The sequence below is a fragment of the Amblyraja radiata genome, chromosome 12, assembly GCF_010909765.2.
Source record: "Amblyraja radiata isolate CabotCenter1 chromosome 12, sAmbRad1.1.pri, whole genome shotgun sequence".
NCBI lineage: Eukaryota > Metazoa > Chordata > Chondrichthyes > Rajiformes > Rajidae > Amblyraja > Amblyraja radiata.
This window is the reverse complement of record NC_045967.1, coordinates 59579164-59607077: the sequence shown is the minus strand read 5'-3', so window position 1 is coordinate 59607077 and position 27914 is coordinate 59579164. Positions and strand designations below refer to the sequence as shown.

Sequence of the window (27914 nt, the reverse complement as noted above, 5' to 3'; positions counted from 1 at the left end):
TACGTAAATCTGTCCAATCACATGAGAGGTACCGAGAGTTTGTGAGTGGGGGGAGAGTGAGAGAGAGAGAGAGAGAGAGAGAGAGAGAGAGAGAGAGAGAGAGAGAGAGAGAGTGTGTGTGAGAGAGAGGGAGAGAGAGAGAGAGGTGTGTCAGAGGAGAGAGAGAGAGAGGACCGGGACACGCACTCAGCTGCCTCTTGTGTCATTTCCGCATTCTTTCCCTGACGGAGTGTCCTCCTTCCAAGAACCAGTGCAGGTAGGAACAGCGAATGAAACCACAAACTGAGCCGAGTTATCAGCTCGACTGCGCGGTGTAATCTTGGACGGAAGATAGACACAAAAAGCTGGAGTAACGCAGCGGGACAGGCAGCATGTCTGGAGAGAAGGAATGGGCGATGTTTCGGGTCGGGTCTGCTAATTCTAGACGGAACAAAGCCGCATTTCACTCTGCACCGGCATAAAACTTCATCCGACATTCTCGGAGGCGACACATAATATAATACAGTTTCCCCAAATCACAATTACACCCCCACCCCGCCCTCTGTGTCCCACTTGTGTGAAATACCGAGTAAACTCCGGCAATGGGGCTGCACTTCAATCTGTGTCAATTCTGCCTGTTTTTCGCCACCGCGCGAGTTTATCTCATCCGTGATCGGTCGTGTTTCGAGTTGAGGTGAAATCGAAACTTACAGGAAAACAACCTTTGGCATTTGGATGTTTTCCAAAGGGGAGTGTCTTTAGAGAAGCGGGCAGGGAGGATGGTGCAATCAACGCAGTGAACTCTTTGTAAATGGATCAGAAACCAAGAGAGGGGATTGGAAAGTGTCCGCTGGTGTTTGTTGTCACGTTACTCGTCCGTCTGGTTGTTCCGGGCAATCAATGAGAGAAGGCGGCCGCTGTTGTCACTGGACTCTTTAACATCCGCTACAACCAGAGCGGCACAAACTCCAGCCCCGCGGCCTCCTGTGGGCGGCGAGGAGACTGAGTGGATTGTCTGCCCCTCTCTGACACTTGTCTCCGGGACCCTACAGACAGGTGGTCGCACGCAGTGCCCGCTGGCCCCCGACACCACTGCAAGGTCAGTGGGGACCACAACGGCGGGAAGGCATTGGGCGAGAGCGGGGATTTGAATCACTGGGTTACTCCAGCACTCTGTGTCTTCATTGACATTGTAACTGTAGGGATGGTATTTTAAATAATAGTTAAAACATAAAACTATGGGGAACTTTCAAAGACGTCGATAGTTAACCTCCCTTCCATTGACATTAAAGTGCTGACTGATCCACAGACTACTGGTGAGCGATGGCCTACAGACACCTTCAATCTCTCCCATTCTGCTCACTACCAGGTCACCTTTCCCTTTCCGGCACCACGAGCCCTTCTTCCCTGGAATACTACGGAGGAAGCACAACTCTCCCGACACGCTCCAACATAACTTGGGCTGAAAAGGCAAGGTGAGATTTTACACTTTAGAGATACAGCGCGGAAACAGGACGTTCGGCCCACTGAGTCCGTGCTGACTAGCGATCACCCCGTACACTAGCACTATCCTACACACAAGGGACAATATACAATTTTACCGAAGCCAATTAACCTACACACCTGCACGTATTTGGAGTGTGGGAGGAAACTAGAGCACCTGGAGAAAACCCATGCGGTCCCAGGGAGAACGTACAAACTCCGTACAGACAGCACCATATTCCGGATCGAACCCAGGTCTCTGGCGCTGTAAGGCAGCAACTCTACCACTGCGCTACTGTGCCACGCGAAGACACCCACCTCTGTGTATTTTCTAGTTGATTTCTAGTTTCCCAATAGGGGGGTCGCACTGGGCGGGAGGGCTTGACTCACGGAGCCGCTCAATCCATCTGGAGGACATCCGTAACTTCCGGTATATGTTATTTATGCAAGAAACGCGTACTTTCCAACCTGTTAAAAACCGCCAAAAGGTTAAATCTTTGCGCTGTAAAAAATTGTGGAAGTCGGGGTAAGTGTGAGAGACATGTACCCAACTTCAGAATTTCAAAAGTGAAGCAAAATGAAGGTAAAGAGAAGCGAGAGCTGAAGGGACTACAACAGCTAAAGTGCTTGGTAAACATTGGCCGTGCAGATATCAGAATTGAAAATATTGGGAATTATTGCGTTTGCTCACTGCATTTCATCAACAGTAAGGCATTATTTGTGGTTTTTCTTGATTCCTTTGGTACTAAAAAGTATCAGGTGATAAATCTGGTTGTAAATTTTGCTTCAGAGGCGTTTTCATTTTGTATGTAAAAACCCACGAGAACCATGGGCGATTTTAAAATTTTACAGCCAGATTTATCACCAGAAATTTTTAGATGCCAAAGGAATCAAGAAAAAACACAAATAATGCCTTAGTTGAAGAAATGCAGTGAGCAAACAGCTAATGTTGGCCAAGCACGCTGGCTGTTGTTGTCCCTTCAGCTCTTGTTTCTATCTACCGTCATTTCTCCTCACTTTTGGAATTCTGAAGTAAACTAAATGTCTCTCACGCTTATCCCGATTTCCATAATTATTTACAGCGCAAAAATTGACAATTTTGGCGGGTTTTAACGGGCCCGCTAACGCTGGAAACAATGGTAAGTGCCTACCTGCAGTTCATCGCGTGTACTCCACTTGGCGTAGCGTAGCAACAGTACGTGTCATGGGTCGTGACCCGACTGCCGTGTAACCTCCCTATAGCCTCAGGGATTTCTGGTATAGAACAAACCATCACTCACTCTCTCACTACTTTCCTGTTGAAGGAGCAGACTCACACATCCACGGACAAAGAGGAGCTCTGATCACCGACCTCACCTCAGCACAGCGCCGGGATCACTGACTCATCACACAGGCCGGCAGTGAGACACAGAGATCAGAAATGGGAGGAAGCAGTTCCAGGTAGGTCCGGACACGCCGCACCCTGTCACCCTGTTACCCTGTCTCCCTGTTACCCGCGTTGTAAAAACAAGCCTGAAGGCTTTGTGTCTCAATGCAAGGAGTGTTCATAATAAGGTGGATGAGTTGAATGTGCAGATAGCTATTAATGATTATGATATAGTTGGGATCCCTAGTGGCGGTGCGGCTCTGGCTGCAGCAGCTCTCCGGCAGTCCTGTTTGTTTTGTGTTTTTTGGGTATTTATTTTCATTTTGGTTAGTCTAGTTTTGGTTTTTAGTTTCTGTTTGGGGGGGGGGGGGTTGAAACGGGGCTTTCTGTCTCTCCCTGCGGGGGAATGCGACTTTTTTTGTCGTATTCCCCTTCTCTGCCTCCGTCTGCGCTGAGGCCTAATGGCAAAGCTGGCGACCTCGAGGCTCAGGAGGCAGAGCCCGCCAGGACTCGCACTGAGCTCGCTCCCGTGAGGACGGCCCGGCTCGGGGCTGGAACAGGGCTTCCGTGAGGGGCTGTGACGCTCCCGTGAGGACGGCCGGCCCGAGGAAGGAACGGTGCTCCCGCCGGAGAGGCCGAGCTCGGGGAGGTACGGCGTTCCCAGCCCGAGGGAGGAGCGGCGCCCGGTCGGGGCGGCTCAGCCCGAGGGAGGAGCGGCACCCGGTCGGGGCGGCCCAGCCCGAGGGAGGAGCGGCGCCCGGTCGGGGCGGCCCAGCCCGAGGGAGGAGCGGTGCCCGGTCGGGGCGGCCCAGCCCGAAGGAGGAGCGGTGCCCGGTCGGGGCGGCCCAGCCCGAGGGAGGAGCGGCGCCCAGTCGGGGCGGCCTGGCGCGAGGCTGAGACGGTAACGGCACTCACGTGAGGGCGATCCGGCTCGGGGCTGGAACGGTGCTCCGGTGGCTGGGACGGTGTTCTGGCGGCAGTGGCCTGAGTCCGGGGTTCGGCCGCGGGCCAGCGGCTGCGTCAGCAGGACTGGTGGGCGGCAGCTTCGACCACCCCGGGCCGCGGTGTTTGAGCCGCGGGACAGTTGTAACATCGCCTGGGGGGTATCGCCTCAGTGCAGAGGGAGAAGAGGAGGGAAGAGACTGGAGACTTAAGACTTTGCCTCCATCACAGTGAGGAGATGTTGGGTGGACTCACTGTGGTGGATGTTAATATGTGTTTATTGTTGTTTTTTATTGTATTGTATTGTATGTATGACTGCTTCAATTTCGTTCAGACTTCGGTCTGAATGACAATAAAGGCTATCTAATCTAATCTAATCTAATCACGGAGACATGGCTCCAGGGTGACCAAGGCTGGGAGCTAAACATCCAGGGATATTCAATATTCAGGAGGGATAGACAGAAAGGTAAAGGAGGTGGGGTAGAGAGGAGATTAACGCAATGGAAAGGAAGGACATTAGCTTGGAGGATGTGGAATCGGTATGGGTAGAGCTGCGAAACACTAAGGGGCAGAAAAAGCTAGTGGGTGTTGTGTAGAGGCCACCTAACAGTAGTAGTGAAGTTGGGGATGGCATCAAACAGGAAATTAGAAATGCGTGCAACAAAGGTTATAATGGGTAACTTTAATCTACATATAGATTGGGTGAATCAAATTGGCAGGGGTGCTGAGGAAGAGGATTTCTTGGAATGTATGCAGGATAGTTTTCCAAACCAACATGTAGAGGAACCAACGAGAGAGCAGGCTATTCTAGACTGGGTATTGAGTAATTAAATTAAATTAAATTTCTTTATTTATATAGCACATTTTTAGTCAACTTGCATTGACCCCAAAGTGCTTCACATAATTACATTCACACACACAGGCAAAGGTGGGTGAAGTGCCTTGCCCAAGGACACACACAGGCAAAGGTGGGTGAAGTGTCTTGCCCAAGGACACAACGACAGTATGCACTCCAAGCGGGATTCGAACCAGCTACCTTCCGGTTGCCAGCCGAATACTTAGCCCATTGTGCCATCTGTTGAGTGAGGAAGGGTTAGTTAGCAGTCTTGTTGTGCGTGCCCCCTTGGGCAAGTGTGACCATAATATGGTTGAATTCTTCATTAGGATGGAGAGTGACATTGTTAATTCAGAAACAATGGTTCTGAACTTAAAGAAAGGTAACTTTGAGGGTATGAGACGTGAATTGGCCAAGATAGACTGGCAATTAATTCTTAAAGGGTTGACGGTGGATATGCAATGGAAGGCATTTAAAGACTGCATGGATGAACTACAAGTGTTCATCCCAGTTTGGCAAAAGAATAAATCAGGGAAGGTAGTGCATCCGTGGATAACAAGGGAAATCAGGGATAGTATCAAAACTAACGATGAAGCGTACAAATTAGCCAGAACAAGCAGCCTACCAGAGGACTGGGAGAAATTCAGAGTCCAGCAGAGGAGGACAAAAGGCTTAATTAGGAAAGGGAAACTAGATTATGAAAGAAAACTGTCAGGGAACATAAAAACGGACTGCAAAAGTTTTTATAGAAATGTGAAAAGGAAAAGATTAGTTAAAACAAATGTAGGTCCCTTGCAGTCTATATTAACCCAATTATACATAGCACAATTAGAACATGGAAACAAATAAAACAGAATCTAAAATTAAGAAACCTATCTCTCTCAATACCAATAGCCAATAACCCATCGTTTAAACCATCAATCATAGACAAATCATTTATACATTGGGAAAGAATGGGAATCAAAACGCTCGAAGATCTGTATGAAGTGGGAAAATTACTATCATTTCAACAACTACAACTGAAATATAATTTGAAAAATAACCAATATTTTAAATATCTTCAAATTTGTGATTATTTGAAAAAATACACAAAAGACTATCATAATATGCCTTCCGACTTACTGGATGAAGCAATTAGGCGGAATCAGCTAACTTAATATCGTACTTATATAATATCATTTTAAACATAGAAATACCCACAACAGATGGAATTAGAAGAGACTGGGAACAAGAATTAGCTATAAAAATTTCAAAAGAGAGTGGGATAAACATTTACTACAGGTGCATAAATGCTCGATCATGTACGACATACGCTTATCCAATTCAAAACATTACATAGACTATACTATTCAAAAACTAAATTAAATAAAATCTTTCCTAATGTTTCACCAATCTGTGATAAATGTCTGTGTCAAGAAGCTACCATAGCGCACTCTTTGTTTTTTGTACAAAAATCCAAAATTTCTGGCATGGGAATATTTGATATTTTTTCAAAATTAATTAAAATAAAACTGGTACCAAAACCAGAATGGATCATTTTTGGGATATCGGAAGGTATCCCTGAATTTTACTTCGGAGGTCACGTGAGTGACTTCGTGAAGAACCCCGCCTACGGCGCATGCGTGTCATATCGCATACACGCATTGAACGTGTCGGACCTGGGGAGGAGAACGTCCCCTGAACGGGAGAGTAACAAGCCGGTCGACGGCAGGTAAGTGATTCTGCATTTTCACCGTTTTTAGGAATGGATAGAGGACGCAGAAAGGCTGTGAAGAAGCTGCAGGATGTCTGGCGGTAAAGGTGCCGGGGACCCGCAGCAGCAGCCGACGGCACAGGCAGTTTGCGTTGAGCCAGCTGTGCCAGATTCAAACCCCGCGCCGGGGAAAAACTAATTCTAGGACCGGCCGGAAGGCGAAACGCAAAACGAACCGCTGGGAAAGTGAGCCCGGAAAAATCGCGGTAATACTTACTTGTATAGCAGTGATGATGACCAGCTGCAGGGCATAGAGCAGCCGGCAGCGATCGCATCTGCAGAGCTCGGAAAACAGTACGAGTGGCTGCAGCATGTGGGGCCGTCATCTATCTGTTTGGAGGAGTACGGGACGGCGAAAAACGGCGGTTTGCAGCGGCCGGGAGCACCAGAGCCGGTAGGCATGGCGACGAGTTGCGATTTAAACCGCGTGCGACTAGTGCCCGAGGCACGAAAGTCGGCAGGAGCGGTGGGCTAAAAAGAAACACCCGCGAGCGACTAGTGCGGGAGAGCACGAAAGTCGGCTGGAGCGGTTGTGGGAGGAACATCTCATAGTGTCAGGCTCCAGAAAATGGATAAAAGCCGCACACATACAGGTGTAAGTCCCTCAGAGCATGGCCAGAAAAGGCTGCTGGACATATCATCCTCATCTGAAGAGGGTGTTCAAGGGCTGCCTGACTCGGACTCTGAACAAGAGTCAGAGCCACGTTCCCATATGGAGGATGAGGGAACACAGTTGCTGGACATGGTGCACACATATTTCCAGCAAGAAGAAACTGGAAAAGACCTAGAGGCCAGGATGGCGGCCAGCATTGATTATATGACGACCCATCACCTCAAAACTGATACCTTAGCTGAGGTATGGGCAAGACATTTACCTCCGCGAAATTGTGCGGCTCTGAATGTACCCAAGGTGAACCGAAGCATTTGGAGACACGTGGGGCAGGATATTCGGAGTCTGGATATAAAAATACAGAATGCTAGTAAAGGACTCTCGGGGGGTATAACAGCTTGGCCCGTAGGCTGGAAAATGTGGATATGTCCAATGACATGAAAGACGCTTTAGCACTGTTTTGCAATGTTCAATTTGAACTGAACAACATCAGGAAAGGGGCTATTCAGCCAACGTTAGACCCAAAATTGCAATCCTGTGCAAACAGAAAGCCATAAAACCTCAAAATTTGTTGTTGGGGGTGACCTATCAAAACAGGTCAAAGATTTGGAGGAAGAGGCCAAAACGTTGGGCCTAATAAAAGCGACCAAAGGATATGTCGGAAAACGGTATCATCCTTATGGGACGACTAAAAAAGCAAGTACTAGTATGTATAGTACGAAAAATTGGAGAGAGGCCAGAGGGAAACCAGCAACAGCGTCCTTTTTTAGGGGTTGGCCCGGGACGCCCACAATGGAAAATGCGGAAGCCTCCACTTCAACATTTACCCCACTTTCAACCTCAAGGCCCTCCGCAACCTCGGTTAAGACAAGAAAGTAACACCACCGATAACCATGGAGGTAGGTGGGTCTGTGCCTCAAAAATTAATAAGGAGCACAGAACTTGGAGGGAGGTTGCAATTTCATTTGGAAGCATGGTGTAAGTTAACTGTGGATAGGTATATCCTTAGCAGTATTAAGGGATATCTTATAGAGTTTATACACATACAAGAACCTCCGTACAACATACACCGGACAGAACTTATATGCTTACCAAATTAGACAGAGCTAAAGCAAAAATTGAAATACAAAGGTTGTTCACGAAAGGAGTAAGGGGACAAAAACCAAACATGAACAACAGGAATTTGTCTCAAATATATTCATTAGACATAAGAAAGATGGGGGTTGCGGATAATTATTGATTTATCAACACTTAATAAGCTTTGTACAATATGCTCATTTTAAAATGGATACTTTTAGTACTGCTACAGAGCTAGTGTCGGCAGGCTACTTTATGGCAAGTATTGATCTGCAAGATGCTTACTATACGGTACCCATCAGAGAAGAACACAGACGGTTTTTTGAAATTTAATTGGATGGGTCAGCTTTGGCAATACAAGGCGCTACCAAACGGGCTAACGTCAGCCCCTAGATATTCACAAAAATTCTTAAACCAGCTTTGGCATTTCTTAGACAACAAAACTATAGAGTGATGGCATATTTGGATGATATCTTGCTTGTGGGGAAACTTACTGAATTGGCTAGTAGAGCAGTGGTTGCCACAAGAAAATTGATGGAACAGCTGGGATTCATTATCCATCCAATTAAGTCAAGATTAACACCTGCAACTAATATTGATTACTTGGGGTTCACTATTAACACACTGATCTGTTAGTGACTTTACCTATAGGGAAAGCCACTGAGTTCCAAGAGGATTGCACAGAGCTTATTAATACCGTTAAACCATCCATTAGACGGGTAGCCAGGATATTGGGAAAATTATAGCCACGTTTCCTGCCATTCAATTTGGACGATTGCATTACCAAATTTACAGAGAGAAAAAATTAGAGCAACGGATACCATCTCGAGCTCTGGAGGGAGATGGAATATACAGGAAACTAACCTACTTACCACAAGGGTATAAATTACTTAGAAATGTTGAGTGCTTTTATGGTTTAAAATCTTATTGCTCGGGAATGATTAACCAGCATGTTAGATTGCAGATAGACAATACCACGGGGGTGGCATATATAAATCATATGGGTGGAAATATATCAATATCCTGTGATGAATTGGCAAACCATATTTGGAATGGTGTATCCAAAGGAATATTTGGTTATCGGCTACGTATCTACCAGGGATACTTAATTCAGTGGCGGACGCCAGGTCACGAAAATTTAATGAAAATACGGAATGGATGTTAGACAGAAAGATATTTGCTGATATCCCAGCAAGTACGGAAGGCCGGATATGGATCTTTTTGCATCCAGGTTAAATCATCAGTTACCTAGGTATATATCATGGGAAACCAGATCCTGAGGCAGAAGCTACAGATGCATTCTCTTTGCACTGGGGGAAATGGTTCATTTATGCATTTCCTCCTTTCTGCCTCATCAATCGGGTACTACGGAAAATTCAGCTAGACTCGGCATCTGGGATTCTCATAGTACCTGATTGGCCTACCCAACCATGGTTCTCGGGTGCTGCAGGATTTGGTGCTTACACCATATATTACTTTAAAACATAGTCCTCAGTTGCTGGTGCATCCGGTGACTGGGGACAGCCATCCTTGCCATAATTATCTAAATTTATTGGTTTGTAGACTCTGAAGGAACCATTTCGGCATATGGGTTTATCTGATAGAACTGTGGACATGATCACAGCAGCACAGAGACTTTCCACTCAAAAACAATATTTATGTCATGTCAAGAAATGGACCTAATACTGCCTGGACAACAATCTAGACCACAGAAAGGTGGATATTCCAGCTGTCCTAGAATTCCTCACAAGCCTGCACTTGAAGGACTCAGTTACAGCACGGTCAATAGTGCTAGGAGTGCCTTGTCCAGTTATTTATGGGAAGGCACAGAAAGACAGGGTGTCGGCTCACATCCTCTAGTAATAAAACTGCTACGAGGCATCTTTAACACTAACCCACCAAGGGCTAGATATAGCCAAATCTGGGATGTGAGCGTAGTCCTAAAAATGTTACGGAATTGGTCACCGGCTACGGCATTACCGCTAAACTATCTAACTATGAAAATGGTTATGCTTATGGCGCTGGTCACAGCGCAAAGGGTCCAGTCATTACAGAAGTTAAGATTGGATAACTTGACGGAGGCGACAGGAAGGCTGATTTTCGTGATCCAGGGCCTTATTAAGCAAAATAGACCAGGATCAGCGGGTCAGGTGATAGAGTTCATAGCCTATCCACAGGATGAACGTCTCTGTGTAGTAAAACTCATCATGTTATATATGGACAGAACGAAGGCTATCAGAGGCAATGAAAAGGCTCTTTTAATTAGCCATAAGAAGCCATACCATAAAGTCTCGACTCAGACCATTTCACGGTGGCTGAGATATTGCTTAGTTCAGGCAGGAGGTGGACACTAATGTATTCAAATCTCACTCCACCAGGGCTGCATCTACATCAGCAGCTAATCGCCTGGAGGTACCGATGGACAATATCCTCAGAACTGCAGGATGGTCATCAGAGGAAAACGTTTCGCACATATTACAACAAACCAGTTAGAAAAGAAGAAACGTTTTCGGGCAAAATTTTGAGTTCTATTTAATTTACACCTGAAGCTTATAAGGTTTATAAATTGATTTCATAAATATTATTTACAATTTTTGCTTAAAAATGTTGGTATCATTGTATTTTTTTTTAAATACCAGTAACAATTTCTCCCCAACTACCAAGGCAGTTGTGAAGATTGGACTCGTTCCACGGCATGAGGTCACAGAGCTTTGAAGTCTTCACGAAGTCACTCACGTGACTCCGAAGGTAAAATAGTAAGATTAAACGAGAACTTACCAGTTTGAAGTTTGATCTTTATTTTATGAGGAGGAACGTTGAGGGAATACGTGCCCTCCGCTCCCACCCTTATATGGTCATATCTTAAACTGGTATCTCTTTAATAATCTTACTATCTTAGGTCATTATTTTCTATCTGTGACCTCACACCGCTGCTTTGAAGAATGACACGCATGCGCCGTAGGCGGGGTTCTTCACGTATTCCCTCAACGTTCCTCCTCATAAAATAAAGATCAAACTTCAAACTGGTAAGTTCTCGTTTAATCTTACTATTAAACGTGTATCAGAAGAATTTACTCAATTACGGGCTAATAATGGGAAAAAAGCTCATACTTAAATTCTGGAAAAATGCGCCCACACCAACAATAAAAATGTGGATATCAAATATGTTTGAAACATTACATCTGGAAGAGATGAGATTCCTCTTAGCAGATAAAGCAAACCAATTCCAAAAGACGTGGTCTACGTTTATGGACCTATTACAAGCATGAGGTGCAATAGTAATTTAAAAAATAAATAAATAAATAAATGGTATCAGGACCTGGCATTGGGAGATTAAAACAACAAAAACAGACTGGTTGGTAGTCTTTCTGCGGAGTTAATGTTATAATAGAGCGATTGTCCTTACTTTCTTTTTCTTTCTTTTCTAGGGTCTACTTTCTTACTTTACTTCCTTCTCTAACTTATTTTCTAAGGGGCTTTCTTTTCACAACACTCTCCTGCACTTCACAACTCTTGCGCACCTTCTTTACTTTCCTTACTTCTATCTTTTTCTTAAAGCTTTAAAAAAAAAATAATTAAAAAAAAAAAAAAAGAAACAGGCAAATTGATCACGGGGAACAAGGACATGGCAGACCAATTGAATATCTACTTTGGTTATGTCTTCACTAAGGAAGATATAAATAATCTGCCGGAAATAGCAAGGGACCGGGGGTTAAATGAGATGGAGGAACTGAATGAAATCCAGGTTAGCCGGGAAGTGGTGTTAGGTAAATTGAATGGATTAATGGCCGATAAATCCCCAGGGCCAGATAAGTTGCATCCCAGAGTACTTAAGGAAGTAGCCGCGGAAATAGTGGATGCATTAATGATAATTTTTCAAAACTCTTTAGATTCTGGAGTAGTTCCTGAGGACTGGAGGGTAGCTAATGTAACCCCACTTTTTAAAAACGGAGGGAGAGAGAAAACGGGGAATTACAGACCAGTTAGTCTAACATCGGTGGTGGGAAAAATTCTAGAGTCAGTTATTAAAGATGGGATAGCAGCACATTTGGAAAGTGGTAAATTCATTGGACAAAGTCAGCATGGATTTATGAAAGGTAAATCATGTCTGACGAATCTTATAGAATTTTTCGAGGATGTAACTAGTAGAGTGGATAAGGGAGAACCAGTGGATGTGTTATATCTGGACTTTCAGAAGGCTTTCGACAAGGTCCCACTTAAGAAATTAGTATGCAAACTTAAAGCACATGGTATTGGGGGTTCAGTATTGATGTGGATAGAGAACTGGCTGGCAGACAGGAAGCAAAGAGTAGGAGTAAACGGGTCCTTTTCAGAATGGCAGGCAGTGACTAGTGGGGTACCGCAAGGCTCAGTGCTGGGACCCCAGCTATTTACAATATATATTAATGATCTGGAAGAGGGAATTGAAGGCAATATCTCCAAGTTTGCGGATGACACTAAGCTAGGGGGCAGTGTTAGCTGTGAGGAGGATGCTAGGAGACTGCAAGGTGACTTGGATAGGCTGGGTGAGTGGGCAAATGCATGGCAGATAGCAGTATAATGTGGCTAAATGTGAGGTTATCCACTTTGGTGGCAAAAACAGGAAAGTAGACTATTATCTGAATGGTGGCCGATTAGGAAAAGGGGAGATGGAACGAGACCTGGGTGTCATGGTACACCAGTCATTAAAGTAGGCATGCAGGTGCAGCAGGCAGTGAAGAAAGTAAATGGTATGTTAGCATTCATAGCAAAAGGATTTGAGTATAAGAGCAGCGATGTTCTACTGCAGTTGTACAGGGTCTTGGTGAGACCACACCTGGAGTATTGCGTACAGTTTTGGTCTCCTAATCTGAGGAAAGACATTCTTGCCATAGAGGGAGTACAGAGAAGGTTCACCAGACTGATTCCTGGGATGGCAGGACTTTCATATGAAGAAAGACTGGATAGACTCGGCTTGTACACGTTGGAATTCAGAAGATTGAGGGGGGATCTTATAAAACTTACAAAATTCTTAAGGGGTTGGACAGGCTAGATGCAGGAAGATTATTCCCGATGTTGGGGAAGTCCCGAACTAGGGGTCACAGTTTAAGGATAAGAGGGAAGAGTCTTTTAGGACCGAGATGAGAAAATCATTTTTTACACAGAGAGTGGTGAATCTGTGGAATTCTCTGCCACAGAAGGTAGTTGAGGCCAGTTCATTGGCTATATTTAAGAGGGAGTTAGATGTGGCCCTTGTGGCTAAAGGGATCAGGGGGTATGGAGAGAAGGCAGGGATGGGATACATGGGATACTGAGTTGGATGATCAGCCATGATCATATTGAATGGCGGTGCAGGCTCGAAGGGCCGAATGGCCTACTCCTGCACCTATTTCTATGTTTCTAAAGTGATACCTTCTTTTGAGGGTAGATGTAACTAACAATATTGCTAGTTCAGAGTCTCTAGGCTCTTAGTGACCTTAACATTCTGGTGTAGATGTGTGACCATACACAATCGAAGGTTCATGGGATATGTGAACATCTAGTTTGAGACCTGGTGCCCCTGGTCTATACTGCTTGACTAAGTCATAAACATAAGTGTTATTCAGCCTGCAGATATAATCACCCTATCCAGTCAACGTTAATGCAATGACTGGACCCGTTGCGCTGCATGCAGGGCTATGAGCATAACCACTTATAAGTGAGTTAGCCCAAGGACAGGGATGTAGCTGGAGCCCTTCAGCGAAGTGACGTAGCACAACGTTAACACTCCATATCTCTGCGTCCCTAGGCCTGGGAGTTTTCGAGTTGCTGATTTCCTTCATATTCTCGAACTCAGAGGGTGAGACCCGACAGAATGGATTCTTCTCCTCCCAGCCATTATGTTGAAAATCACTTTAGGCATAGTTGATGGCACTTTAAACATAATGATTGTCAAGCCCTCATATGAGCCTGAAGTACAAGACGTCAGTCATCCATGCCGAATTATGTAATATAAGCATAAAACAAATGCCTCCCCATCTCCTTATGAGGAAATACTGTTATTTTTTGGTGCTATCCCTGCGATCTGCAGCGAGCACGTTCATGGTTGGTTTAACAATCCAAGCCGCAGGAACGGTCTTCTCAGTCTCTGTAAGTTAATGAATTGATTCTATCATGCTGAGGATGAATTGATTGTATCATGCTGAGGATGGTTTCCCGCGTCACGGCTAAACCACCACTTTTGTGTCTAGAAATAACCATATAAGGTTCTATCATTCCCCACATCATGGGAACCATGGCTGGCTAAGCCCGGCAGGCACTATGAAAATGCCTGAGGCGGGAACTTACTGAATATTGCAAACCCGTTTGATGAGGCAGAAATGGAGGAAGACATAAAAGAACATTCCTCCCTAGTGTAGCGAGAATGTAACCATCACTACTGATATGCCACTTTTTTTTCCTTTTTTTTTTCTGCAACTGGTGATTGAGCCTGAATGCAAGCATCTTGGTCTTTAATGTTCACAATATATTTTAATACTTTGTGATCCAACACCCATATTGTTTACATTAATGTGGTTTAGGTAAACTATCACTGGATATTTTGATTTGTTTGCACCCATGTGATTAATATTTACCACCACCGAAGTGTATCAACTTGGACTAGAGCATGCAGATTAGGCATATTAGCATAACCTTAATGCACAGAATGCACCCAGTGTCTCTAGGTAGTTGATACCATATAACTGAAGAATTGGTAACTCTCCCATTCACCTCTGTAACTAGAGATGGTATGAGCAATTTCCCATCCTAAACTATAGCATCAGTTTGTAATTTAACTGAAGATTTACTGATTTAGTGGAAAGATGCTGAATACTGTTCGTCCACCATGTTGATCAAGGTAGTTTCAGCTGGGAATAGCATAGAGCTGGTAACAATGACCACATGGTACTTGAGTGCTTACTTCTTTTGCATGCTGTATAGTTCTGATTGTGCAAAGGCCCAAATAGCACAGCTGTAAGCCAATATAAATAGTCAATTAATGAATAGAAGGCTGTTTGATAAGGTTTGTTACAGGCTTCAATTAATTCAAATCCTTTACCTCAGGGCGGAGTCCCAGACAATTAATAGAGTTAAAGGTAAATCCCAATAATCAATAATTTCAGTTGGTATCAACTTAAATTTATCTGGACAGATGAGAACCCAATTTCTCAAATAGTTTTTGTGGCTGATACAGCTAAATTAGCAAAATACAGCGCTCAAATCTCATCCAGATAGTTCTTAACAATATTTTTTAGCTCTGAGCAGCCGAAGCACTAATTTAGTAAATAACCTGGGAGCTGAAGTTAGCCTATTTTGTAATATTTTTAACTGTATCATTGCCCCATCCAGTTAAATTTCAGATATTTCCGGTGCCCTGTGAATGAAAACTGACCCCATGGACATTAATAGTCACGAAGTTTCAATGTCTATACTGCACATGCGAGTTGGGCTTGTTGATAATAAACAGGCCACATCTGCCATAATAGCGAGCCTGCCTAAAGAGGCAACTCCAGCCATATTCCGAGACTGTCTCGCTTGAGTACTGTGCAGTATAAACTAATCTCATCCATACTGACAAAGTGTAACTATTACCTTCTTGTAAATGGTCCACAACCCCACGTTTCGGAAAGAACCAAACCCACCTTCCGTCATGGTTATCGGTGGTTTTATGGTAAGCCCAAAAGGCCCCCGATGTGGGTTCGAATTCCATCCTTGATTGGAGCGTAGGGCTGCTGGTGTTTGTGGACCCATGTCTTTCCGGGTGCATGGTATCTCCCAGCCGACACCTGTTCCTCGGACATGCTTCCGAGTTCAGAGTCAGTTGCCAACTGACCCCTCGCACTCACCTTCACAGAAGGGAGTTTTGTAGGCAGCCCTGAAAATGGTGCTGCCACAGGCTCTCGAGGAGACCTGCGCTGATATGGTCCTCCATGGCCATATCAGGATGGGTATAACGTCCGAGGACGTACCCATGTTGGAGGGGACCCTCCTGGCCTGACTTCTGTCTGGGCCTTTCAGACTCCTGTTTTAGCTCTTACCCTCCTCGGGCAGCCGGAGTCTGAATTCGCCGCCGGCTACCCGCTCTTCTGCGGTCATAGACGTGTCTTCCACACGGTCCCCGGAGCTGAGGTGTCCCCCAAGCACGGTTCTACCCGCGGTCTTTTACACGGTCCCCGTAGCTGAGGTTTCCCCCAAGCACGGTTCTACCCGTGTTCTTCCCACGGTCCCTGAAGCTGGGTTACCCATGGTTTTCCCGTAGTTCCCGAAGTCAGGTTACCCACAGTCTTCCTGTGGTCACCGAAGTCGGGTTACCTGCGGTTTTCCCGTTGTCTATGAAGTCGGGTTACCCGCGGTCTTCCCCTGATCTCTGAAGTCGGGGACCACGGTCTTCCCAGGTTCCGTGGTCCCCGCAGCCAAGCTCTCCCCGTGGTTTGGCGTTCCCCTGTGGCCCTTGTAGCAGGGATCCTTATGATGTCGGGAGCTGGGATTTCCCCTCTATTAGCTTCCCTTGTGTTTGGGCTTCCCCCGAGCTGGCGTGGCGTTCCAAACGGGGTTTCCCTCGCGGTCCCTAAAGAAGGGCTTCCCCGCGATGTCTGTGGTCGGGCTCCCCCCCCCCGGCGGTCCCTGTAGAAGGGTTCCGACCCCGGACCTCCAGCAGGAGCTCTGAAAGCTGCCTGCAATAAAAATGAGACCTGGAGAAGTTAAAAACTTACCTTCAGGTTTGAGCTTTTGGAGCAGCGCTCCACCAGCCTGTCGTTTGCGCAATACGAGAGACGATATGACGCGCATGCGTGCTGGCGGGGTCTTCATGTAGTCACTCACGTGACTCCGAAATAAAATGTAGAATCGGGATTGCATTATGAGAAGTCAAACAAGTGCATGAAGAACACTGACGTCTGGCACAGCCAGTTGCACCTAGGAATAGACTGGGTGACAACCAAGAATAGTTTGGTGACTACTGGAGAGACAGTTGTCGGCTTGGAGAGACGGCACCCGGGACAGGCTGGGTTAGCAACGCAGTCTGTGTCTTTCATGAGAAAGTCACCCAATAAAGCTATGGAAAGGCCTAATGAACCACCGTGGCCTAAAAATCCATCAGGCGAGAATGAAATGCTCGGAGAAGGAGAAAGAGGTGCAGCGCACACACAGGCCTTGAACCTGGTGAGATGCAGGAGAAGCCCGGCCAGGACTCACCCCCACAGAGCCCAGTCCGTCCACGCTCTAGAATCTCCCAACCCATGCAGAGTGGTTACTAAGATGGCTGATCCGTGGGCGGTTGCTGCTGGGACGCAAATCGGGGCCTGATCAACCCCGGCTGGGTCGCCTGGGCGAGGGGGTCTGATGTTGTGAGACCAGTAACACCCGATGATCCCAGGTCTCATCACTGAGGATGTGTCCAGCTCACCTAGAAGATGTATATTTTTCACAGATGAGGTGGGCGAGAAGGTTTATGTACTTTGGCCTTCATCAATCAGGGAATTGTGTGCAGCATTCGGGATGTGAGGTTACAGATGTACAAGAGGTTAGTGAGGCTGCACTGGAGTCTTCAGTTTTGGTCATCCTGATATAGGTTCCATGTAGTTAAGCTGGAAATAGTGCAGGAGGATGTGGCCAGGACCTGAGGGCCTGAGCTACTGGGAATGGTTGGGCAGGATAATTCATGTCCTTTGGAGCACAGAAGGATGAGGGGTGATCTTATAGAGGTGTACAAAGTCATGAGAAGAAAAGATAGGGCAACTGCAGAGAATCATTTGTCCAGGATGAAGGAATCAAGATCCAACGGTTTTAAGGTGCGAGGAGCGTGATTTATCAGGAATGTGAGGAGCGGCCTTTTCACTCCCATTGTCGTGGGTATATGGGACAAAGTGTCAGTGGAGGTAGTTGAGGATGGTATCATAACAGCATTAAACAATGACTGGTACAGATACATGGATATTAAAGGTTTACATGAACATGGGCTAAATGTGGTCAAAAGGGAATGGCTTAGATGGGTCATCTATGTTGACAAGGAGAGTTGGGTTGAAGGGCCTGTGTACTGTAAGACTCTATTACCACGATGCTAAGTAGGTGCTGTTTCAACTGGAAACTATCACCAAACATGTTTCATTTCAGCCAACAGGCGGCTCAGTCTGAGACCCCCACATTCTTCACACAGGAAGAGATCAGCAAACTGAAGTCCGAGTTCAAAACGGGTGGTGTGGAAAAGGTTCAACCTTTGATACAGAATAAAATCAAAGAACTGAACAACACCGAGTTGAACATCGCCGTGACGGGAGACACGGGTGCAGGAAAATCCACCTTCATCAACGCCATGAGAGGGCTTTGTAGCGAAGATGAGGGAGCGGCTGCGGTTGGGACCACGGAAACTACAAAGAAGCCAACCGGATACTCACATCCCACTCTGCCCAATGTCCACTACTGGGACCTGCCGGGGATCGGATCTGCACGATTCACCGCGGGTTCCTACCTGAGGAAAATGCAATTTAAAAAATACGATTTCTTCATCATAGTGTCAGCTGGTCGATTCACAGAGAATGATGCAAAACTTGCCAAGGAGATTAAGCGGCTGGGGAAGAGGTGCTATTTTGTCCGCTCTAAGATTGACGTTGACCTTTATTGTATGCGGAGAGAACGGAAAGAATTTGATGAAGTTGCAGAAATGGAAAAGATCCGGAGTGACTGTGTCAGTGGGTTGGGAAAAGCCGGGATCCCAAATCCCACCGTATTCCTGATTTCCAGTTTTGAGCCGGATCAGTATGATTTCAATTGGTTAAAGGAAGCACTTGAAGGTGATTTAACGAATGTAAAGAAAAGGGCCTTTATTCTGGCCCTTCTTATAGAAAGTGTAGAGATTGTTCGAAAGAAAAATGAAATACTGAAGAAGGACATCTGGATGTTGGCCACTCTCTCTGGAGGAGTGGGAGCGATCCCAATCCCTGGGCTCTCTCTCGCTTGTGACATTGGGATATTGATTGGAGCAATAATACATTTCCAGAAATGTCTGGGTCTTGATGATGCTTCTCTTCACCGACTGGCCAACAGAACAGGTAAACCTGTGGAAGAGCTAAAGTCTGCAGTAAAACCTCATCTGCTGGGAGAAATAACTCCAGATATCATTGTGAGGATAGGTTGGGGAACTACTGTTGTTACCGTGTCAGCCCTGGAACTAGCTCTCGACGTTGTTCCAGTCATTGGTTCCATTTTTGGAGCAGGTTCATCATTCCTCATGACCTTCAAGATACTGCGAGATGCGCTGAAGGATCTGACGGAGAATGCGGAGAGGGTGGTGAGGGCAGCGTTTGAAATTAATTAACTACTTTGCATTTACATCGATCCAGAGAGCTCATGTCATGTTGTAGTCAATAATCAAATCCTGCCGTAATTCTCCTCGATAATTTTCCCTTTACCTATTTCACAGCCACATTATAGGAGGATTTAGAAATTGCATTATTTGAAATGTGGCACAGTACTTGAGGGTACATCCACTGTCCAATGAGACATTAAAATGAAATCATGTCTGGAATCATGTCTGTACCTCACAATACGGCAACTTTCCCTAACAAATCTCCCCACATTAACAACCAAAGGTCACCCTTGACAATTGATTGAGAACACTTGCTGCAAGTGTCTGCATCAAGCCTGTTTATTCCATGTCCAGGCATTCCTCAATCTGGCCAGATATAGCCTCAGTTTGGACCATGTTATTTTATGACAGTCAGGTACTATGAAGGCACAAAAAAACGTTTATTTGTTGACATGAAATATGTGTGGTAATAATAATAATAAATTTTATTTAATGGGCGCCTTTCATACATCTCAAGGACACCTTACATAGTAATCGGAATAAAAACATATAATCGGAATAAAACAAGTAATTAAAGACATCACAGTGACACAAATTAAAAACAGAATTCAATCCAAAAACAGAAAATCAAAAACACAGTGTGAAAAGAGAGCAGCGGCAGCCAAAGCGCGCCAGCGTCCACTCTCTCTTCACGGCAGCCATCTTGGACACAGACCTACAGGACTACAATTAGACAAAAAAATCATCCCCCCACAGTGGATAGCACTGTGGAGGAAGGCACAATGTCCAGTCCCCACCCCATGATCACCCCAAAGTCAGGCCTATTGAGGCCACCGCAATTGCCTGTATGGAGGCCCGATGTCCCTGGCCGTTCTCACCGGGTGGTCTTGCCCCGGCGTCGGGAGAGTCCTTTCGGCGGCTGGGCCACTTGGAACGGCCGCTTCTTGGTTGGAGCCCGCGGCTGCCGAAGCCGACAAGGCCGCGCCGGTTTGGAGCTCCCAGGCTCCAGGTGAAAAAGTCGGCGCCCGCTCTCCGCACTGCCGCCTTGCCGTCTCTCCGCACGCCGCCTCTCCGCTCCGCAAACCCGCAGCCCGGAGATGTTGCTCACGGCGGTCCAGCTCACCAGAGCTCCAGCGCGGCGACCCAGGCAAGGCATCGCCCGCTCCGCTCCAGTGCTCCAATGCTGTGCCGCCACCCAGGCCGAGGTGCTGGGTGGTTCCCGCCAAGAAACGGCGCTCCAAGCCCGCTGGTAGGCCACGAGGACGGGTCGACGGGCAGCCCGGAAAAAAGGCTGCCACACCGACCAGGTAGGGACCTATAAATAAAGTAACACCTACCCCCCCACATTAAAAGACCATATCCCCTACAAACAAAAAAACGGGACTCACTAAAAACTAAAAAAAAAACGAATTTAAGACGGACGGCTGCTGGCTAGCAGCCGTTCACCAAGATGGCTCCTTCCACAGAAACGTTTTGAGAGAAAACGTATGAATGACATTGTATATTGGGGATGATTTATTGATTTTATTGATTCTTCATCTTACTGTGTGGATTAAATAATTAACTACACACAGTGGTTGGGAAAAATAACTGAAATGAAAAGCCTGGTGTTAGAAATAGCAGATCAATCAGTTTGTAAGGCGAGAGAAAGTGCTCTGACCATTCCAGTCAACAAATTTATCTTGGATTTGACAAATTCCCCCCAAAAGATCACTGACAACAACCCAAACCGAAAACCGGTTGTTTGCCGAGTAAGGCCATTGTGGGAATGAAGTGGAAGATTCCTTTGTGTTGGATGGCGGTGTCTATCCATCTACAGGAAATGGACCCTTATCCCTCATCATGTATCTGTACACCGTGAATGGCTCGATTGTAATCATATATTGTCTTTCCGCTGACTGGTTAGCACGCAACAAAAACATTCCACTGTACCTCGGTACATGTGGCACTAAATTAAACAAAACTAGATATGAACTTCCGAGGAATTTTCCATTAAGCGTAGGGAAGATTCAAACACGAGGACACGATTTGAGAATTAAGGGACAGAAGTTTAGGGGTAACATGAGGAGGAACTTCTTTACTCAGAGAGAAGTAGCTGTGTGGAATGAGCTTCCAGTGGAAGTGGTGGAGGCAGGTTCGCTTTTATAATTTAAAAATAAATTGCATAGGTATATGGAAGGGAAAGGAATGGAGGGTTATGGTCTGAGTGCAGGTAGATGGGACTAGGTGAGAGTAAGGGTTCGGGACGGACCAGAAGGGCCGAGATGGCCTGTTTCCATGCTGTAATTGTTATATAGTTGTATGTGAGTGGGAAAAGCAGTGGACAATAATTTGGATGAAACACATTGCAAAGGCCAGTTACAGTGGGAGGAAGGTGTGGGAGCTTGTTACACCATCACACTGAACTGTGCTGCTTCATCACTGACTCAGTAAACAGATGGATGTCAATGATCTGAGAAATTGTATCAGGGTAAGGATTAGGACTGTTCATTTACGCCATAATTAATTTACAATATTCTGAATGTTTCTATTGTTAATGCATAACTGTGCCTTAAGACGTGTTTTTCCCGATGTAAATGGTTCTGTAGTAAAACCTCATGTGCAAGACAACAATGACTGTGTTAAAGATTCTGGGAGATTACATGGGGCACTGAGGGAATGGGTCAAATATTCTGTTTTATTTAACATCTTTCATCATTAAGAATTTTAAGAAGGCATGGCATCTCCTTTCACTTTTATGCAGATGATAGCCAGTTATATATGCCACTCAGGAAAGAGGAAGACTATTCTTTAAAATCACTTCTGTCTTGTCTTGAGGACATTAAGTCCTGGATGGCCTTAAACTTTCTGGGACTTAATGAAGAGAAGACAGAGGTGATTTTGTTTGGCCCCAATGGCTGCCGTGAACCTCCCTTTGTTGACTTGGGTCCACTGGCATTGTCTGTAAAGCCAACCGTCTTGAACCTGGGTTTTAGGATGGACGGTGATTTTAAACTAGACAAACAAATAGGCGCGGTGGTTAAGTCCAGCTTCTTTCACCTAAGGAAGCTGGCAAAGGTGAAGCCCATTCTCGAGCGGGAGCATTTTGAAACAGTAATCCATGCCTTTATTACATCTAGGCTGGATTACTGTAACGCACTCTACTCTGGAGTCGCACGAGCTTCATTGGCTCGTCTCCAGCTTGTTCAAAATGCTGCCGCTCGCCTTTTGACTGGAACTCGAAAGAGGGAGCACATTACGCCAATTTTGGCCTCCCTACACTGGCTCCCAGTGCACTTTCGAGTTCATTTCAAAATTCTTTTATTTGTTTTTAAATCGTTGAATGGGCTCGCCCCGCCTTACCTCTCTGAGCTGCTCCACCTATATGCTCCTGCCTGGTGCCTCAGGTCAGCTGATCAGCTGCTCCTTGAGGTACCAAGGTCTTAGCGGAAGCTCAGAGGGGATAGAGCCTTTTCTGTTGCTGCTCCGGCACTCTGGAACACCTTGCCGTTGCACATCAGACAGGCCCCCTCACTGTCCATCTTCAAATCCTCCCTAAAAACATATTTTTATTCTTTGGCTTTCGACACTGGCTGAGGCATTGCTCCTGTTTTTAGTGCTTTTAATGTCTTTTAATTTTTAGTGTGTTTTTTATAGTCCTTCGTTTTACGGTTTTTAATGGTTTTTAATTGTTTGTAATAGCTTTTTGTTCATGATTTCTCATGTACAGCACTTTGTGGCAACTGTAGTTGTTTAAAGTGCTTTATAAATAAAGTTATTATTATTATTATTATTAAAGTCGGAAACATCTACCGAATGCTTCAGCGTCAGAGTGTTTTATTGTCATATGTCCCAAAACGGATTAACGACATTCTTAATTTGCAGCAGCTTCACAACAGGTTTGTAAACATAGTATTTTGTCGGGCAGTGTATCAATAGACAACAGGTGCAGGAATAGGCCATTCAGCCCGTCGAGCTAGCACCGCCATTCATAGAAACAAAGAAACATAGAAACATAGAAAATAGGTGCAGGAGTAGGCCATTCGACCCATCGAGCCTGCTCCGCCATTCAATATGATCATGGCTGATCATCCAACTCAGTATCCTGTACCTGCCTTCTCTCCATACCCCCTGATCCCTTTAGCCACAAGGGCCACATCTAACTCCCTCTTAAATATAGCCAATGAACTGGCCTCAACTACCTTCTGTGGCAGAGAGTTCCAGAGATTCACCACTCTCTGTGTGAGAAATGTTTTTCTCATCTAGGTCCTAAAGGATTTCCCCTCTATCCTCAGACTGTGACCCCTCGTCCTGGACTTCCCCAACATCGGGAACAATCTTCCTGCATCTAGCCTGTCCAACTCCTTAAGAATTTTGTAAATTTCTTTAAAATCCCCCCTCAACCTCCTAAATTCTAGCGAGTACAAACCGAGTCTATCCAGTCTTTCTTCATATGAAAGTCCTGACATCCCAGGAATCATTCTGGTGAACCTTCTCTGTACTCCCTCTATGGCAAGAATGTCATGGCTGATCATCAACAATCAGTACCCCGTTCCTGCCTTCTCACCATATCCCTTAACTCTGCTATCCCCAAGAGCTCTTTCTAACTCCCTCTTGAAAGTATCCAGAGAACCAGCCTCCACTGCCCTCTGAGGCAGAGAATTCCACACACTCACAACTCTCTGTGTGAAAATGTTTTTCCTCATCTCCATTCTAAATGGCTCACCACTTATTCTTAAACTGTGGCCCCTGGTTCTGGACTCCCCTAACATCGGGAACATGTTTCCTGCCTCTAGCATTTCCAAACCCTTAATAATCTTATGATTTAAATCTTTTTATTTGAATTTCACAGCAATTTGCATACATACAATGATAACAGACAGTGAAAGTCAAGGCATAATTGTGCAACAGTATGTAAGCGACCCTCAAAGCCCTTACCCATACCCACCTTCAACCCACCCGAATCAGGTCGGAACCAAACGGGGACAAACAACACTCACATACATACACATCCACACAAATATGGTAAGATAAACGAAACAAAAAGTACTAAAAAAAACCAATCTTTTTTTAAAAACAAATAAATAAATAAAGATAAATAAATTAAAAAGGGGTCACTAATAACAGTAAATAAGTAAGTAATTAAATAAATAAGTGTGGGGAGGGGGGGAGGTTAAGGGGAGAGCAGCGGCAGTAGAGCAGAACAATGATGGAGAGCACTCAGTCCTCTTCCGAGTCCGGGGACAAGTTAAGAGAGTTAACAAGTTCCAAGAAAGGGTTCCATGTATCTAGGAATGTCTTGGTAGAGCCTTTGAGAGAGAACCTAAGTTTTTCAAGCTTTAAATTGTAAAGCACCTCCTTAATCCAGCGGGCATGTGTCGGGGGACAGGTGAGCCTCCAGTTAAGCAAGATCAGTCTCCGGGCTAACAAGGTTGTAAAAGCTAGGACTCGTTTCACCGCAACAGAGAGATTGGTGTTGGGAGGGGTACCGAAAATGGCTGACAGTGGGTTTGGAGGAATAGTCTGGCCGTAGGCTCTGCACTCCTCCAAAAGGCTGCTAGCTTAGGGCAAGACCAAAACATATGGCTATGGTTGGCAGGAGATTGATTACATCTGTTGCATGTGTCCCGAACAGCAAGGTAAATTCTAGATAATCTTGCATTTGTGTAGTGGACTTTGTGAAGGACTTTGCATTGGATTAGGCCATGACGGGCACATATGGAGGAAGGATGGATCAAATCCAAGGCAGAGTCCCATTACAGGTCTGTTAGTTTCGTATTCAGCTCACACTCCCACGCAGCTTTTAATGAGGTATGAGGTTTCAATATAACCGACCCTAACAAGTTATACAAAACAGAGATGCATTTCTTCCGGTTGGGATCTAGAGTTAAGATGGTATCAGTCAGGGTTTCAGGTGGCGATTTGGGAAATGGGGGAATGTCTTCTTCACAAAATCCCTAATCTGGAAAAAAACGAAAAAGGTGGGAGTTTGGGAGGCTATAGTTGGACGAGAGCTCCGCAAAAGACGAAAAGATGCCATCCTTGTATAGGTTTTTGATACTACTGATACCGTTGCTATGCCAGGTTTTGAATGCGTGGTCTGTACTTGAAGGTTTAAAGATGTGGTTTTTAAGCAGTGGGGTCAAGATGGAAGGGCCGTGTAAACCGAAGTTTTTCCTGAGTTGACTCCATATCTTGAGCGAGAGGGACGCAATTGGGCCTGCACCCACAGATGTTATAGAAAGGGGGAGTGGGAGCATAGGACAGACCGCAACAGGAGATGTGAACTCGCCTTTTCCATGTGTACCCTGGTCGGTAGGTGGTCGCAATCATCATTCATCCAATACAGGAGTTTTTGCAAGTTAGCTGCCCAATAGTATCGCTTAAAGTCAGGAAGTGCCAAACCGCCGTCACTCTTAGGAGACTACAGTATCGCCTTTCGGATTCTAGCCGGTTTGCTACCCCATAAAAATTTAGATATTGTCCTTTCTAATTTATCAAAAAAAGATTTAGTGATAAGTATAGGGACGTGCTGGAAAAGATACAGGAATTTGGGTAGGATGACCATCTTGACCAGATTTATCCGGCCCACGAGGGATAGCGGTAAAACTGACCAGCGGTCAAAATCTCTTTCAGCTTTCTCAACCAGAGGCAGAAAGTTTGTGCGGAACATATCAGATAATGGTGTTGTGATAAAGATGCCGAGGTAGCGAAACCCGTCCTCTGCCCATTTGAATGAGGTTAAAGAGCGAGGGAGCTGCTTAGCCAATGAGTTAATCGGTAATAGCTCACTCTTTTGGTAGTTAAGTTTATAACCAGAATACGCACCAAACCGTTCTAAAATATTCGTAATCACAGGGAGAGAGCTGACTGGGTTCGAGATGTACAGGAGCAGGTCATCCGCACGGGACAGCAAACAGGAGTGGTGATAAAGGGCAACCCTGTCTGGTACCTCCCTGAACGGGGAAGTGGGGCGACAGTGTGCCGTTTGTTTGTACTGAGGCCACTAAGATCTCCTCTCATCCTTCAAAATTCTAGAGTATACTAGACCAAGTGCAGACCCGTTGGGTCCGTTCCCCCAACGTGCAGTTGTGGGGGGTGAGGTGGCATGCAGCGTCACACACACTAACATACCCCCCCCCCCCTCCGCACACATGCTAATTACCCCCCTTGATATTATATTGATATTATTAATTTGCTCCTTTTACCCCTTAACCACCCTATCTACTGACGCATAGCCCCCAACTTGCAGTCACATCTAGAGAGGGGGGGCAGGGGTAGAGAGTGAGGGCAGAGAGAGATGGGGCAGAGACAGAGAGAGGCAGAGAGAGAGAGAGAGAGAGAGGCAAGAGGGAGAGGGGGTGGAGGGGAGGCGAAGAGGGAGGGTGGGGGGAGGAGGGGAGAGAGGGAGGGTTGGAGAGAGAGGGGAGGAGAGTGGGGGAGGGAGGGGGAAGGGAGGGGGAGAGAGGGTAGTGGCTGTGGAGGGGAGGGGTGTTTAGGGGAGGGAGGGTGGGGGAGGGGGGAGAGGTGGGGAGGGAGGGGGGGAGAGAGGGGGTGCTGAGTGAGGGGGAGAGAGAGGGGGTGCTGAGAGGGGGTGAGGGGCGGGGGGAGAGGTGGGGAGCAGGGAGGGGGGAGAGAGATGAGGGGAGAGAGAGAGAGTGTCTTTTTACTTCAAACCAACCATATTTTCATTTTCAAACCATATTAAGGGCACTCACAGTTGAGTAGACATGTGTTCAGTGTTATTCAGAGCTCAGAGAGATGTGACCTCCATCTTGCAGAGACTGAGTGAGGCACACCACTTCCTGGTTTTATAGTCCCTCCCCCCCCCCTCCAGCAGGGGCAGCAGAGAGAATGGTAATTTAAAAAAAAAACATAATATCTCTCTGATTTTTCATCGATGGGAAAAATCCTCCGGTCCAGGAAGGCAGACGTGGGCTCTGAGCGAGGTGGCCAAAAATGACGGCCGTAGGTGGCGGCGTTCTCTCGGAAATCGCAGCACAGTGGTCAAGATCAGACTTTTAGTAATAAAGACAAGCCCAGCCGCTCCAATCTAGACTATAGACAATAGGTGTAGGAGTAGGCCATTCGGCCCATCGAGCCAGCACCGCCATTCAATGTGATCATGGCTGATTATCTATCAGCATATGACGGTCCCGCCATCCCGGGAATTAACCTCGTGAATCTACGCTGCACTCCCTCAATAGCAAGAATGACCTTCCTCAGGTTTGGAGACCAAAACTGCACACAATACCCCAGGTGTGCTCCCACTAGTGCCCTGTACAACTGCAGGAGGACCTCTTCGCTCCGATACTCAACTCCTTTTGTTATGAAGGCCAACATGCCATTCGCTTTCTTCACCGCCTGCTGTACCTGCATGCTTACTTTCAGTGACTGATGAACAAGGACCCCCCAGATCCCGCTGTACTTCCCCTTTTCCCAATTTGACACCATTTAGATAATAATCTGCCTTCCTGTTTTTGGCACGAAAGTAGATAACCTCACATCTATCCACATTAAACAGCATCTTCCATGCATCTGCCCACTCACCCAACCTGTCCAAGTCACCATGCATCCTCATAGCATCCT

At 46.0% G+C, this 27914-nt stretch overlaps 1 protein-coding gene across 3 annotated transcripts; it reads left to right on the top strand.

The window, feature by feature from the left end:
* The first annotated feature begins 221 nt into the window (after window positions 1-221).
* On the top strand, window positions 222-19809 carry LOC116979261 (interferon-inducible GTPase 5-like). 3 transcript variants are annotated; one of them, XM_033030870.1, is made up of 4 exons: window positions 222-256; window positions 1349-1454; window positions 2766-2901; window positions 18155-19809. In XM_033030870.1, the coding sequence occupies exons 3-4, from the start codon at window positions 2882-2884 to the stop codon at window positions 19353-19355; spliced, it is 1221 nt and encodes a 406-aa protein (XP_032886761.1). In that variant the 5' UTR covers window positions 222-256; window positions 1349-1454; window positions 2766-2881; the 3' UTR covers window positions 19356-19809. The 3 variants fall into 3 exon arrangements, with proteins under 3 accessions (XP_032886761.1, XP_032886762.1, XP_032886763.1); XM_033030871.1 differs by lacking the exon at window positions 1349-1454; XM_033030872.1 differs by lacking the exons at window positions 222-256; window positions 1349-1454 and adding an exon at window positions 870-1078.
* The last annotated feature ends 8105 nt before the right edge of the window (window positions 19810-27914 follow it).